The sequence below is a fragment of the Apaloderma vittatum genome, unplaced genomic scaffold (genome assembly GCF_000703405.1).
Source record: "Apaloderma vittatum isolate BGI_N311 unplaced genomic scaffold, ASM70340v1 scaffold2999, whole genome shotgun sequence".
Lineage (NCBI taxonomy): Eukaryota > Metazoa > Chordata > Aves > Trogoniformes > Trogonidae > Apaloderma > Apaloderma vittatum.
The window spans coordinates 53,922-69,891 of NW_009734449.1; the positions used below are offsets into that span (position 1 = coordinate 53,922).

The following is a 15,970-nucleotide window of genomic DNA, read 5'->3' on the forward strand; positions in this document are numbered from 1 at the left end:
ACAGGGCTGGCTAAAAGGAATTATGCGTGTGTATAGGGAGGGAGGTGATTCATTTTGTTGGTGTTGGTTTCAAAGCCTTGTGACTCTTGCTTTAGTGGCTCTCTGCTTTCTCAAAATATCAGAAAGAGAAAAATAAGGGCTGGAAGCCTGAATAAAAGGAAGGAGCAAGAGTAGGGAGACCTTTATTGAGGAGAAAACATTGAACAGCTTTTGCTCAGCAAACAGAACTGGCTCGGAGGTCTGTGTTTCGGCTCGGTGCCTGCTAGAAACTACTTTGTCTGTTACCCACAGTAACTGCTTGTGAAAGCTGTTATTTCCTGGTTGCTTCACTGGACTGCGTTCAGACAGCTGACCCCCATGGAAGAAGTAAGGATGGACTTGTATATTTGTCTTACATGGCTTTTACAAGAGTATACGTGGGTTTTGGTGGCTGGATGGTTTTTTTGGTCTTTTTTGTTTGGTTGTTTTTTCTCCCCCATAGAGATTGTAAGGCAGTAGACTGACAGCAGTGCGTAACAGATACAAGAGGTATTCTTGCAAGATCTGACCTGGGTGGCTGATTTCAAGGCATCATCTAAAGGGTTGCAGACATAGTTACGGTTGAACAGTATGCTGTAACACCATCCAGCACTTTATACTGTGTATGCTAATTTTTTATTTTAAACTAGTGGTTTAACTGGGTGGGATTCCTGCCCCTCCTTCCTCCCTCCCCTTTTTAATGTGTGTTACCAGTAGATCCCAGCAGCACTGTGTGGACACTCCCATGTGGAAACAGGCTGATCAGATGAGACAGATAATTTAAGGATGAAGCCTTTGTGTATATCCTTGAAAAATATCCTGCGGCAATTTTCTGTGATTTCCTTTAATATTCAACTCGGAAGGCTAATAATCCAGTCTTGACATTTCAGAAAAGTACTCAAGCAATAATCAACCTTCTCTCTGCAGAATGCATCCCTGGTTGGAAAAGCTTATACACAGATCCTCTCTATAACCCAAGAGCACTTTTGTGATAGAGGAGGAGTTATAGTCAAGTTACGCAAATAATATTCATATATGGGTTTTGCAAGCATTTTTAAAAAATATCTGGTGAATTCTTAGCTTTTTGTCCTTTGCATTTGAACCTGGCTGTTACTCCATGAATTCTGCAAACTGGAGCACTGAAAGTTGGCCCATAAACAGAGTGCTTCTCCAGCAGGTTGTGAATAAAGATGGCAATTGTGTAATGAAGCAGTTTGTCACTGACTGCTAAAAGGCCCTAAGTTAAATGAATGGCTGACAATGTAAGCGTAACTACTGGACACGTTACTTGGCAAATTCTTGTAGTTGATAACAGCTCTACATTTGCCTTATGTAAAGGAATCCCTCTTCCTTTCTCATAAGTGTCATTCATTTCTGACATGAGAAGGGAGAATCTGATCCTTGAAGTGGAACAGGTCTGCCAGTAAGTCTAATATTAAGAAATAATAAAATCGGAGGAAGCCAAAATGAGAGTAGAGGAAAGCAGAAGACCTGAAGTTACATAGAATTTTTCCCCGAGTTGTTCCTTGTTACCCTTTTTGGTTTGTTTACTTTGCGAGACTGTGATCTGCCATGTACTGTAGCCTGGTATAGGTAAGAGGGAGCTATTTTCTGTCCTTCCATGGGGCTTGCTGGAGTGCTGCCGTAGAGAGTCGAGTAGGTGCAGCGTGAGAGGAGCTCGTGTGGTCCTGCACATTTCCAGGGAATGGAGTTTTGACAGAGAATCTTACCATTTGTTTTGACTTGCCCGTGGAGGGTTTTCATGTACTGAGAGATTTTGTCTCGGCCCTTTAATTCTGGGTGGTTGTCTTCAGAAATACTGTGTGTGAGGGTTTGCTTATTGTGATCTTACTACTTGTGCTAATCTAGTGTTTTTTTGTTTTCTGTCTCCCTCTTGATTTAGATGAGAGATCATTGGAGCAGCAAAATTTTTCCTTTTTCTCAATGGACTCAAAGGTGCACCAAAGCATATCAGGCAGCAGGACACAAATGGCCTTAGCAAAAAGTACTTTGGAGCTCCAAGAAAGTAATTTCCTTCAAACGGTTTTATCATCAATTACCACTCCCTTTGATGTGACTTTATTTAACCAAGAAGAAATGGTCAGGGTTTCAGAAAGGAGAAGTACGTCATTGGTAGATGTCTCCATAACAAGCAATGAGGCGTTCTTAAGTGACGATGAATTTATTAGCTCATTTCCAAAGGCACAGTGGACTCCTCCACTGAAGTCTTTTGCGGTTTTAACAGATCATCACTCAGTTAATACAGTAGAGCCATCAAGAGAAGTGTTAGAAACTGTGTTGCTAACACCTTCGTTATCTGTCCTTTTTTCGCCATATGATATCTCAAAAACAGCACAGCAAAAGACTCCGTCGAGTGCTGTCCCTGAACGCCGTAACACTCGTACAGAATTGAAGCCTTTTGTACCAGATAGTGAAATGCTAACAGCAAGCAGAGACTTGCTGTTGTACTCTCCAAATACAGCTATTTATTTCACTTCCATTCCTTCAGAGGCGGGAGTTGCAGTGCAGGAAAACATAAATGCAAGTTTAACAGCTCTGCCTTTTGGGGCTGCTTCAGAAGGGTCACCTCGTTATCTCAAGCTGGTAGGTGAAACTAGCCCTGTGACCCCAGATGCCACAGCACAGCGTGCACACCTGTATGGTGACGTTTATGCTGATGTGAGCAGCAAGGCAACAGAAACTCTCAGTTTAAGGACCTATCCCAGTCCAGAGATTCCCTGGGCCTTGTCAGCTCCATCAGCCAGTGCTGAGCCTGCTTTGTTCCCTCTTAGTCTTCCACTTGCGTCTTTCCCACTTCACTCAGCTGCCGTTTCCACAGACTCTAATACAGTTCTTAATGCCAGCCTGTTTACACACAAATTTTCCAGTACAACACCAAATTTGCCTGCTGATTCAGAAATACCAAGTCAGTTAGAGCTTGTCAGTGAGCTCACGAGTCCAGTGCCTTTCACGAGATCATATGGTTCTTGTCTCTATTGTGACTCGGTTTCACTTCTGCCAGAAGCAGGCTTTTCCCCAGAACATGATGCGGGCTCAGGCGATTATGTTGAAACTTTATCCATCAAAGCCTCTGAAGTACAAGGCATAACTCCATTTACAACTCTAATTACTGATGGGTATGAGTTAGAGGAGCCTACACCTGAAATTTTTGATACTTCTTTTCCGTCAAGACCAGTTGTTTCATTTTCTTCGAGATTTGCAGAAATGCCCGATTCAAGCGTGTTTTTATTAAGCACTACGGACACTGTACTTAACAACAGCACACCTATAACAAGTTCTTCTTACCTTCCGCTTCCAAGAGGAACATCACTGAACATCTCTTCCCAGATTTCCCTCCCTATTCTGGAAACAGTTTCACTGACACCAAGCACTCGTGAAGAACTTCCTGATGCCACCACTGTGCTGTTTGACTCTACCTTTATCCTCAGTGAGCCCGTAACATCATTTGCAGTCACTCGTACAACTTTCCTAGAGTCGCCACAATTAATGCCATCAGAATCTGTATTTTTGCTTGACAAGACATATGCAAGGAAGGAACCATCTTTAAATATTTCAGAGTTTACATCCAGTCTTTTATCAACAACATTTCTTATTGAACCTAGCTACTCATCTTTATCGTCAGCTGTGCTAAATTCTTACTCTGTCCCACAAAGTGATTTATCAACGCTCTTACCTCAGACTTTGTTGACTGGGACATCAGTACTTTCTGAGGATATTTCCAGTTGGGACTTAACTACCACTGTCAGCTTTGCCACTGATGCTGAGGTTTCTCAGTTCCCTCTAGGCCAAACATCATACTTCTTTTCAAATGCATCCTCTCTTCCAGGTGCATATGTTCCTGAAATAACGCCATCATCAGTTTTTGACTCTGAGTTGTCTCCATTTCTGGAAGCACCCTCCGTATTGCCAGTGGGCTCTGAAGTTGCATTTACCTCAGCTATTACAGGAGCTACCTCTCAGTTGGAGCCATCACTGTCCACCTATCGCTCCGTGGTTCCTACCCTGGTGCTGCCCACTTCCGACACCCGCTCTGTTACCAGCAACGTCTTGCTCAGTGAGACAAATCTGATTTCCTTGTTTACTACCCTTCTGTCAACTCCTATCTTAAATGTATCTTCATCTCTGTTCTCAACTGCTCTGGATTCTGATGAGGATATTGGTGCTACAGTTAACCCTACACTGCTTTTAGTGTCTCACAGCGAGGGCAGTGCCCACACAGCCCTTCCTCCCACAGACCCTGACAACCCGACGTCAGGTGCCAACACCAGCAGCGTGATGCCCATTCCTACAGCATCTTTATCTGCGACCCCGTCGTTTGCTCCCACACAGTTTCCTTCGACTTATGTCCCTCCCACTGGACCTGAAGTTCCAACAGGAGGCAGTGGAACCACTGGTACCGATACATCAGCTGCTCCCACCACTGTCTCCAGGACCGTTGCCACGGGCATCCACAGCACCACTGCTGGAGGTGGCCTGGGGACGTTCTTCTCCACCCCTCTGGTGATCACTTCTCCATCTGAATCTGTGGTCGCAACCTCTGCTGTGACCACTACTAGGCAACCCTATGTCTGTGACATCACGGTTCCTGATGCTTATTTAGTCTCTGCGGGTAAGATATTTCTAACATTTTTATTTGGTTTTTTTTCAGAAGCCACTGTAATGTGACTGCCTAGCTGAATTGCAGGTGTTGAATTAGCTAAGTGAACCTTTCAGAAGAATGCAATGTAAACTTAGACAAACAGCTGTAAAAACATTGATTTATGATTTACTCTTGAAAATAATAGTTTTCACCTGAACAAAGTCTGTTGTGATAGTGAATTACATATACGTTAGCACTACACAGAGAATGGAATTGTCTTCTAAAATTACTAATGTGTATATACAAGTATGCTGAATTAGAGACTGCTATATAATTTCATGGTTTGTAAATGAATGTTACTGTCATGGTACTGTTCTGCCAAATGATTAAATGTTCTGACTGAGTAAGTTTCTCCTTTCAGTTGTTGCTGCTGCTTGTAAAAAAAACCTGCATGTGAGGTAATGTTATAATATGAAAGAGGAGAGTTGATTAAAAAATGTTTGGGTTTTGTTACCATTTTTATAATTTTACCCCCCCTAGCTTATGTTTATATTTTCCCTCCTCCCGTACTTACTTTAATTGGATTTGGTGTGTCTGTAACCAGAAAAAGTGGCGTTAGTGTGTTTTGAAATTAATTGTCTCAGCATCTGGGTTTGCTTTTTTGGTGTTTTCCTACCTCTTCCTAGCTGGCTAACAAAACAATACTAGCAAACTAATCCAGGGCAGCTGCAGAAGTGCTGTGTGTTCTGTAGTGAGGAACACATTTTACCCTTAAGATTTATTTGTAATATTTAAAGCAGAATGAGCGTAATCTCATCATCCAGATCTGAAGGTGAGCTGGCTATGCTGGTAATGAGGAAGATTTATTTTTTTTTATCTTGTAATTTGAGTAGTTCTGTAGGCAAGTTATGGATGAGAAGTAAATGCAAGGATGACAGCACAACACTTTTCAGTTGGTTCCTTGACATTGTCATGGTCTCAAGTGTGACTGTAACAGACGTGACATCCATAAGGATGTTGGCTTTTTAAAGCACTTTCTTACTTGATGGATATCCCTTTCACTAATTAATGTCACATTTGTTTACTTTTATTTAAGAGAAAAGTAGACGTGTATTTTCTGTGGCTTTTTTCTGACCTCATCTGCATTCCATGTGTTGCCTACAAAACTTTAACTGTGTTTTGACAGCAGGCTCGTTGTGCACAGGTCAGACCGAATGTGCTGCGACTTTCACATCCAATTTGAATGCTTCAGTGGTTCTTTAGATGATTCTTTTACTAGAACACCAAATACATTAGATATGGAAAAACAAAACGAGAGAGAAAATAAACCTCAAGTTCTTTAAAGTGTGTGTATGGTCACTTTTTAGGATACAGTCACACCTTTACCTGTTCCCTTGTCCATTGTTTTACCCCTTTGATGCAGTTGATCTCATTGCCTGCTTTTTCATGCACTGCACAATTGAAAATGCAGCTTTGAACCAAAGCCCAAGAGATGGAGCTAAAATATTTACTGACTTTAATTTCCAGTGTTGGCTCGAAGAGCTGTTCTACAAAATGTCAGTGAATCCATCAAAGAAGTGCTCAGAGTTCGGTTCAGGCGATCAGTAGAGCTAGAGGTAAGTGGTATGAAGTGTGTACAAGTACTCTTTGATCAGTACAATACAATAGTGGGTTTAGTTCACAGGCTAAAACAGTGACTCAAAACCAACGCATGTAGTATTATATCAGAGAGAGGTTTATTCTAACTTAAATGTTAGTTGCTTTTTATGGTTTGATTTTTTTTTTCAAATGCAAATACGACATCAGCTTTTTTATTTTAGAATGTCATCATTTTCTATGACAGACTTTTATGGATTTTTCCAGAGGTGAGCAAGCAGTGCATAGCTTCTCCTGCTCATCTCTTTTAGCTGGTGAATTGAAACTGAACTGAAAAGGTTTTCCTCTTCGGAATACCTGTTGAAAAGTTTTGTTTCTTCTGCTAGCTGATTATATACTTATTATCTTAAAAAAAACAAAACCTTCTGCTCAGCCTTGTGCTGTTTTATGTTCTGAGGCCATCAACACCTGCAGGTGTCTGGTGTCTGAGAATATACCTTTCTACTGCTCAGTCAAGATAGGAGTGTTACAAATTTCTGCCAAACTTCAGTCACAGTGAGCTGCCAGTATAAATTATGTGTAGTTTAAGTCCTTTTAGCAATACCTGCCCGTAAGCTTTTTAGGTGTGGGTTTTTTTTTTTGTAAATAAGATATTTTTGTAATGGTTTGTGAATTATACCTTCAGATTGTGGAAACTGGCATAGTCAAGTAGAAGTCAAAAGTTCATGATGATAGAACTACACTAATTTTCAGTGACCTTATACGCATCAGTAGTATGGAAGCACTTACCCTCATAATAGTAACAGCAGTAAGACAAAATCTTTTGCTAAATATTTGAAGGTTGATTGGAGAAAACATTTGATATCTTACTACTTTATATTTTTGTCCTTTAGATTTCTTCCTTTCATACCCACCATTGCCTTGCAAAGCTCTCAATAGGATGTTTTTGCCCTAAGGCTTCTCAGAAGCAACTGTTTTCATCAGTAATGCAGTTAGTCCAGCTTCATTCTTTGCAAATTATTTTTTATCGAAAGGAGAAGAAGTCTCTGTGGAGTCAGTTATGCTTTATTTTTAATGCTAGAATGCTGCTGTCATATGTGTTTTTTGTGATGCCTTTGGTATGGGTTTTACCCTAAAAATAATCACTAGCAAATGTCTTCACCTCTAACAGCAGAGCACTAACAAAACAGTTATTTTTAAAAAAAGAACTGTCTAATGTCAGTATGTTGAGTGGTGATGTAATGCAAAACTTAAACAGAATTTGTCTATATTGCTAAACTTCATTAATCATACAGACCCGACTTTAGTTAGTCAAGTGTATTCAGGAACCATGTGTACATTTGCAAGTTATGGTAAAGCAGCGTACTATCTAAGCGGCTTTTTAACTGTGTCTCCTATTACAACTCACAGATGTTATTCCCTTGCTGTGATGTAATGCACAGTTAATCAGGAGACAGTCTTGTTAAATTTAACTTGGTAGTAATAAATGCTTAAAAAAAAAATTCCATGGCAACGATGGATATAACTGCTGCTCACTTTTAAGTACAAATCAAGCTTAATACTACAGGGAGAATTAAAGTGTGGGGGGTTTTTTCCCCTAACTTTTTCAGTTGAAACTTTGGTCTCTGCTTCTTTATTATTTCAAGTACTCTGACTTACTGAAATGGGAACAAAAAATAAAAAAAAAAAAGGAAGCAGGCTTGAATCCTGTGTAACGAAAACAATTTTGACATTTTTTTCCTAGCAAAAGTCCTTACAGCAAAGTGAGAAGAAACTGAAATTTTAAAGTTCTTTTGTTCCAGTTGGTCTCGATGTATTGCATCTGCAAAAGAATGAGACTCTATTGTTTGAATAAGAGCAATTTTTGTCAACTTTCTCTAATGTAAACCTTATGACACTTGGGTAAGATCTGTTATACAATGTTCCCTTGACTTAGCTTTGTTGCACTGGGGTATGAAATAAAATAGTGTTGGCAGTGACTTGCTGCCAGAACCCCTGGTGCCATTAAGTTCATGCCAACAGGAAAAACTTTTTGCCAGCCTCATTTGTGCTTGGAAATTTTATCATGCAGCATATTGTGTACCACAGCTTCTTTGTTGCTGCATTTAATGTGGGGATTTGGGGCCTGTCCTTAGCACTCTGGTTTCTATAAAACAGAATCAGTAAACCTCTGCCTTCACAGTGAGGGGATCAGTTCATTGTTTGGCAGTTCAATAATTCTTTCAGAGATGCCAGCCTGTGGGCTTGCACTGACTTCATCACTGCTCACTGCTGCTGAAGTTCTGGCTGACACTATTCAGGTGTGTAAAAACGGTGAGGGAATTGTTACCTTAGGATCTTAATGTGCATAGAAGCAGAGGCTTTGTTTCATTTTTAAGACCTGCGAGCCTTTGTAGCCCATCTTCAGGAAGTTAAACACTCTCTGCAGGCTCTTTACAGGATGCTTAATAAGGTGGTGGTGAGGAAATCAGTTGTTTATGCTTTCTGCCAGATGTTTACACAGCAAAATACAGTGAAGTGGAGGCATGGGTTAGACGGTAGCAAAGGTATATCTACTCAGATATTTTAGCAGACAATAATCAATAGCAAATGCTTGGGGAAGAGTAAGCATATGATGATGTTTTCCCCAGATGATCTTCTAGTGTCTGTTAAATCAAGGCTTGAAAACTTTCTGTGTTAGAAGCACTCTCTCGTAAGGGTAGCTTTGCATGAGAGAGATTGTGTCCTGGAAACAGCAGACCTGGGTTAGCCATCACACTTTGGAGAGCTGCTTGGCGGAAAGGGACCTGGGGGTGGTGGTGGACAACCGGCTGAACATGAGCCAGCAGTGTGCCCAGGTGGCCAAGAAGGCCAACGGCATCCTGGCCTGTATCAGAAATGGTGTGACCAGCAGGAGGAGGGAGGTGATCATGCCCCTGTACTTGGCACTCGTGAGACCGCACCTCGAGTACTGTGTCCAGTTTTGGTCACCACAGTACAAGAAGGACATCGAGGTGCTGGAGCGGGTGCAGAGAAGGGCAACAAGGCTTGTGAGAGGTCTGGAAAACATGACCTATGAAGAGCGGCTGAGGGAACTGGGTTTGTTTAGTCTGGAGAAGAGGAGGCTGAGAGGAGACCTTATTGCCCTCTACAACTACCTCAAAGGAGGCTGTAGTGAGGCTGGTGCTGGTCTCTTCTCTCTAATTACTAATGACAGGACAAGGGGAAATGGCCTCAAGTTGCATCAGGGTAAGTTTAGATTGGATATTCGGAGGAAGTTCTTTACTGAACAAGTGGTGAGGCACTGGAACAGGCTGCCCAGGGAGGTGGTGGAGTCACCAACCCTGGAGGTGTTTAAAAAAAAAGTAGATCTAGCACTTGAGGCTATGGTGTAGTGGTTAGGTATGCTGGGATGAAGGTTGAACTAGATGATCTTCAGAGGTCCCTTCCAACCCCTAACATTCTGTGATTCTGTGATTCTGTGAAGGGGGATAGCTTAATTTGAGGTGGTATAAAGGTTCTCTGCTCCTGCCGAAGGTTTCTACATTTGCTGTGGGAGTGGCTCCAAAGTGCATATGGAGTTTCTTTGCATGTACCTCCAGTTTTCTGATGCCAAGTGTTAAGATGGGAAAATTGTACTTGTTTCCTTTAATAGGTGGCAATTTACAAGTGGTGCTTCAGCTAGCTAATTTGTTGGCATCAACCGTCCTGACAGTAGAGGTGAAACCATCAAGAGAGGGTCGAGCGGTCAGCTGGGTTTGTGAACCATTAGAGCTATGCCAAGAGGCGTTATTCATGAATCAAGAGTCATGAGCTATGCTCGTCTATCCTAGATAAGTTTGAAAACTTCTCTGTGAATTAGATTATAGACAACATCATGCTGTCACGGCGGTGTTATTCCTGTCACCTGAATTAGGCTGTAGAGTGCTAATTCTAGACAACCCTGCAATATTTAAAGCAGAAATAGCTCTTGTTTTGACCTGTAGTGGTTCTAATCTACCTATCTCAAAATTACACTTACAAGTTTTTAAAGAAATCTCCATTCTTCTGGAGTTGCTGTTTCTTTTGTGCTGCAGTAAAGTACAAAAGAGAAACAGTGTTAGCTTTTAAGACCGGAAAGGCAGTAAAAAATTCCAGGGAGGGTGTTTTGGGTAAGATGCTTTCATTGCATCTGTGATGTGCTGCAACAGATCAGAGGTGGAGACAGCTGAGTTAGGTATCAGAGGCTTACTTTCTTGTCTGAAATACCTAACTCTAGTGCATAAGTGTATGCTGGCTACACTAGGCCTCTCTTCCATAGTGTATATTGCTTTGAAAATCACCAGCAAATTTTCACTGAGATTTGTAATTCTAATTCCTTTTTCTTGCTTTTTAAGTAGTCTCCTTTGCGAGTAATAGTCAACTTTCTCTTGGTGTGTCATACCCATTATAACTGCTGTTTCCATTTCACAAACCGAAGCTGCAGAGATCATTTCATCCTGAGATAAAAGGGTAAAGCTTCAGATAAGAGGAACTGAAAAGAGCTGTGCGTATTATTCATATCAAACAAATTTGAGTTCTGTGGGTCTAAATCCCTTTAAAATTGGATGTTGCATGTATTTGTGGACTAAGAAGGAAGAAAGGAAAAATGAGCAGCGTAGATTATTTTTTATATCCTTCTGCTACTGAGATATTTTCTTCTGGTGAAGATGATCTCTTTGAAATGCATGTGTTTTAGAGGATAGGAAGGAGCTTCTTCCTGTCTCATATAAACAGCAATTGCTGTTTGTATGAGACATCACTTTCCACTGTTGCAGAAATCACTTCACACTGTTGCAGAAATACCAGTAAACAGCGCATGGCTCACAATTTAAGTAGCACTGTGCTTTTCTATGAGGCTGATCCTGACATTGAGGATATCTTACGTGTCCTTTCCTCAGCATAAAGCCAGCAGGGTACTAGCATCTCTGCATCTAAAAATTACACGTTTATCAGAAACTTTGGGTCTCTAGTTTAGATATTTACTTGTGTAGCCGTCATGGTGGATGTTTTAAAATGCTTTAGTGTGACTGCCTTAGGCAAATAAAGCGAACTGGGAGTAAACCAAAGAGGGGAAAAATAATGCTGAGATACAAGTGTCTTTGATATTGAGAGAATTTCTTGAAAGGAGGGAAGGCACTGCAATATCTTTAAATAAATAAGAGCCTTTAGTTTGTTCTTACTTAGGTGACAGAGAAATGGAGTCTGCATGGAAACATTCACCTAGGTTTATATTTTACTTACAGTCTCATTTCTTTTACATGATGACTAATGCTCCTCAGGGTTTTTAAGCAGACTCAAAGTCAGAAGATGAATTGGAAGAGTAAAATTATAGTTGTGGTAACTGCACTGAAATAACCAGATAGAAATATTCTCTAGAATAAAGCATTCTTGAGTGTGAAAACTTTATCTGTAAAATACAGGTGTTATGTATTTTGCTCCTTGCATATCACGTGTGAATGGCATAGGATGTATTTGTTCCACAGTGTATGACTGAAATGCAGAAGCTATGCAAAGAGTTCAGGAAGCAAACAGCAATTTTACATGGGAACTCTTACTCCAGGGGAATGCAGGCGAGGAGGAGTCCTACTATGCTGGGATGTGATAAATGGAGAAGCATTGAGATTGGCGTGTTGTGCTGAAGAGATTCTAGTAGGTGCGCCTAGGACAGGGCAGTTGCCTCTCTGATGCACTGGTGCAGAGGCTGTGAGACACAGAGCTATCGGAGTGTTTGTGCTTTGAAAAACAGAGACTGTGTTTTCCTACCTCTTGATGATGTGTCTTTGAAATGTGTGAGACTGTAGGTCTAAAATGTTTCCAAATTTCACATTGATTTTTTTGTTTTAATTTCCTTTTTTTTTTTGTAGGTTTATAAAATTACCCCCAAATTTACTTTCTTGGTGACATCAGGTCCTTTTGTTTATACGGCAGTAGCTGTCATAAATGTGCTTGTGAACAGCAGTCTTCTCCGTGGTGAGGCCCCAATGATCCTCTCACTGCATCCTTCTTTCACTGTGCCAGATAACAGATTCCAAGTTCAAACAGGTGAGTTCTTCCTGACACAAAGAGGGGCAGACGTAGCTTCGCACTGATTCACATGTCTTTGCTTACGATTAAGTATGCAAAGTCGAGCCAAACTCCCATGTTCTACTGCTGTGAATCTTAATTCTTGGTTGTTAGTGAAATACTTGCCGGATCCATGGTTGAAAGATGATAAACTGTAAGCAGTTAACCCCTTAATTTCATTATTCAGGAACATTTTTTTGGCACCTTGCAAAAGGTGTTTTTTTCCTTGCTTCAAAAGGTGAGAAAAGAAAAAAAAAAATCCTAATGAAACATTTATTCATAAAATCATAGTACAGCTACTTTATAATGCTTGAGTCAATTTTCAAAGTATGTTTACTTCAAATGCTACCCTTTAGAATTCTCATAATGTAGGAGAATTGATGAGCAGGTGGATCGATTGCTCATGTGTAACGTGAGCAGGAGGATTGCTTATGTAGTATTCAGCTTTCTGTGGCTACTGTATAGCAGCAGTTTATGTGAAATTCATCAACACTAATAATCTAAAGTAAAATATTATCCATATAGTAGAGTTTGAAAGTTGGTGGTATCATTTAAAATCTTCTTCACATGCTATTTGCATAACAGAACCACCTGCCTGGTTGCTGGACTGCGTAATGAGGTAATGATAGGGATTGAATATACAGGCAGAGAGTCAATGAATGTCTAACATTGTGCTTTTCCTCAGTTGTCTTTCATGTGTTACTTCTGCTCTATTAATAACTGTATGGTAGGACATTAATTGTGCAGGTGTGATGTCTTTTTCTACTGCTGTAATATGGTTGTATAGATAGAGAGTAGACACATTTGCTGTTCTTGAACATTGTATAACGTTGCTTTGAGGGTCCGTAACCTAATCATAGGCATTTCTTTGACTAAGACTATATCAGGAAATCCACAGATGTGTATGTAGTTAGTGTGTTTCTGCCTGCTCACATTCCTCTGCGCTCACTCTCTCCTGTACTCTTTCCTTCTCTCCATGAAAGTATGTATCTACATTTAAAAGATTGTTTGCTAATTGTTCTGAAAGTGTTAGACTGATGCTACTGTGCATTAATGTACCCAGTATGTGTCTTTTAGACAAGTTAAATACTATATTTTGTTCTACGGGAAAGAAATTTGTTGCTTTTTTCCGTAAGATTTTCATTGATTTGTTGAGTACTAAGGATTTCAGTGGGGCTAACTCAATGTTCAAGTCATGTAAAATTAGCCACATATATGCAGTGAAAGTCCTTCAGTATGCAAGAGGAAACAGTGGGTATTTTTATCACTATTATCTTTTGGCAATGTAATTACTGCTGCAACAGATATTAATGAGTATAGAATTTACTGCACCAACAGAAAATATATTTCTACTGTGTTTTTACCCAGTGTTTCACTGACTATATCCTGAATTCTATGAAAATGGGATAGCTATATGGATTCTCTCATTGATTTTGTTCTCACTTGGGGAAGTACTTGTCTATGAGACTGACTTGTACCCTTTGCTTTCAGTGCTTCAGTTTGTGCCTCGGAACGTGGATGTTGGGTTCTGCAACTTTAGCCGACGCATTGAGAAAGGGCTGACAACGGCATTCAGGGAGGTGAGCAGACCTCAGGAGTTGCACAACTTCACTGTGCAGGTAAGAAGATTAATAAGCTTTATGTCTGTCCCTTTTTCTCCTCACCTTTGGTTGTCATGTGTTTTCGTCAGCTGCCTCCTCTTGCCATCTAGATCATGTAGAATGATGAGACTTTGTCATGAAGTCTTACTATTTTGTAGGGGGGGGGGGGGAGGGCACCACATATTCCTCTGGTTTCAAGCTTTTTGAAAAACTGATCAAGATGATGATTTATATCCAAAAGCATTATTAAGTATAATAGGTTTTTATGCTGCTTCCTATAAAGCCCGTGCCAACCCTTACTAAAGGAATTAGATTTTACTATTACAGAGTAGAGTGTGGTTATAATATTTTTGTTGGAAGACAGCTTCTGGGTCTCATTGCCACTCGGGATCCTACTAGGGACTATAGAAGTTGTGCACTCTGCCGTTCTGTGAGCAAACATACTAGTTGCTTCTGAAGTCTAGAAATAGCTGCAGCAGTATATGATGTCCATGGCAGCTGCTGCTGGAACTTCACATATGAAATGTATTGCATATGTGCAGGGTATGGAATCGCGTAGCAGAGCCTAAAACTCCCTGGCAAGTCAGTAATTAAACTTACTGAAACCAACTCCCTCTTCTGTCTGAATCCTTAATTTAATCTAGCTTTGTTGTAATACCAGAGTTAGTAAAAATTTTAGTGTTATCTAACTGGCATCATAAATGCCCATCTGTGGTACCCTAAAATAAAACCATAGCAGGAAAAATTTCATAAACTTCATAGTACCTAAAGTACTATATAGTATGTATAATAAAGTACTCAGAACTGTATGAGTGAATGACACAACATGACTGGATAGACTGAAGACAGAACACGAGAAACAGTTCCTTGGATTAGCAGTTCAGCAGACTTTTATTTTAAATGCTTTGTTACTGCCTGGAAGAGGTGTGTCTATATGAACACAGTTGCTGTCTACATTGGTGCCAAAATAAGGCTTCTAACCAATGGTAGATGGTGCAGGAGGTTTTGACCTAAAGAACATTCATTTTCAGAATGTTTTTTTTACCATGATCTCTGCCTGTCTGTTCCACACAGTTTGGTATTCATCTAAGATTTCTTTATCAGTAGATTTGTTTGGCTGACTGTTTCTCTAGGTGGATTTTTTTCATCATTTTCTGGACTGTAGGTTTCAGATCATTCTGGGTTGTAATTGACCTTAATGGATAACTCTTAAGAGGAATTCACATGTAACGATCTCTTCTGAAACTTAACAGGCTGAAACAACCTGGAATAGATGTTCCACTGTTTTGATGAGAACTGCCCTCCCACCCCTTCATATTAGGGGGAGGGGAAAGAAGCAGACAGAAGCCAAACCAAAGACTGTCAAGGAAGGAATGGAAATGCTTGTTGACTGGGCTTCAATCTTGTCTTTTCAGATACTGAACATAACTCTGAGTAGGCCTGGGATGGCATTTCGGCAAGGCCCTGTGAGTATTGTTTTTGCTGTCCGAGATAAATATGGTTTTCTAAATGGATCTGAAGTCAGCGAGCAACTAAGAAACTTATCTGTGGTGGAATTCAGCTTCTACCTGGGCTTTCCTGTGCAGCAAATTGCTGAACGTGAGTACTTGCTGTTTGCCAAGATTACAAAATACTTTACATGCTTTTCCCTTTCTACCGTCTTAAAGTAACTCTGCATAAGTGGCAATTCAGCATCAAATACCTGACTTGTATCACGAATTCTGCAGGGCAAATACATGCCCCTCTCTGTTCACGTACTGCATATCAGTGTTAGAGCAACTTGTTGCTTTTGTCATCATCTTTTGCTTCGGCACTGGGCCTGATGTTTGATCTGACTTCATTTTCCTATGGGAACTGCCTAAGTAGCAGAGTTCGCTTGACACTCAGCCTTGACCATTTATGTTTGATTAGTTGTTTCAGATTGCCTCATAAATAAGCCAAGTTGCTAAGCTCAACGTTTATCCTTGTACACTAATGGATTGTTCATGACAGAAATGTCTTATGAACATAAGGAAGATCATGACATTTTCCTTGGTCTTAGATTTTTAAAAAAAGCGCTTTGATCAATATTGCTGCAGAACGTGATCCAAGA

At 40.4% G+C, this 15,970-nt stretch overlaps 1 protein-coding gene across 1 annotated transcript; it reads left to right on the top strand.

Annotated features, from left to right (window-relative positions):
• Window positions 1–1,962: 1,962 nt before the first annotated feature.
• Window positions 1,963–15,477, top strand: LOC104279083 (UPF0606 protein KIAA1549-like; the record flags this gene model as incomplete). Its single annotated transcript, XM_009876254.1, has 5 exons — window positions 1,963–4,648; window positions 6,146–6,234; window positions 12,079–12,256; window positions 13,769–13,896; window positions 15,294–15,477. Coding segments are annotated over exons 1-5 (3,265 nt in total), but the record flags the coding sequence as incomplete, so codon positions are not given.
• Window positions 15,478–15,970: the final 493 nt, after the last annotated feature.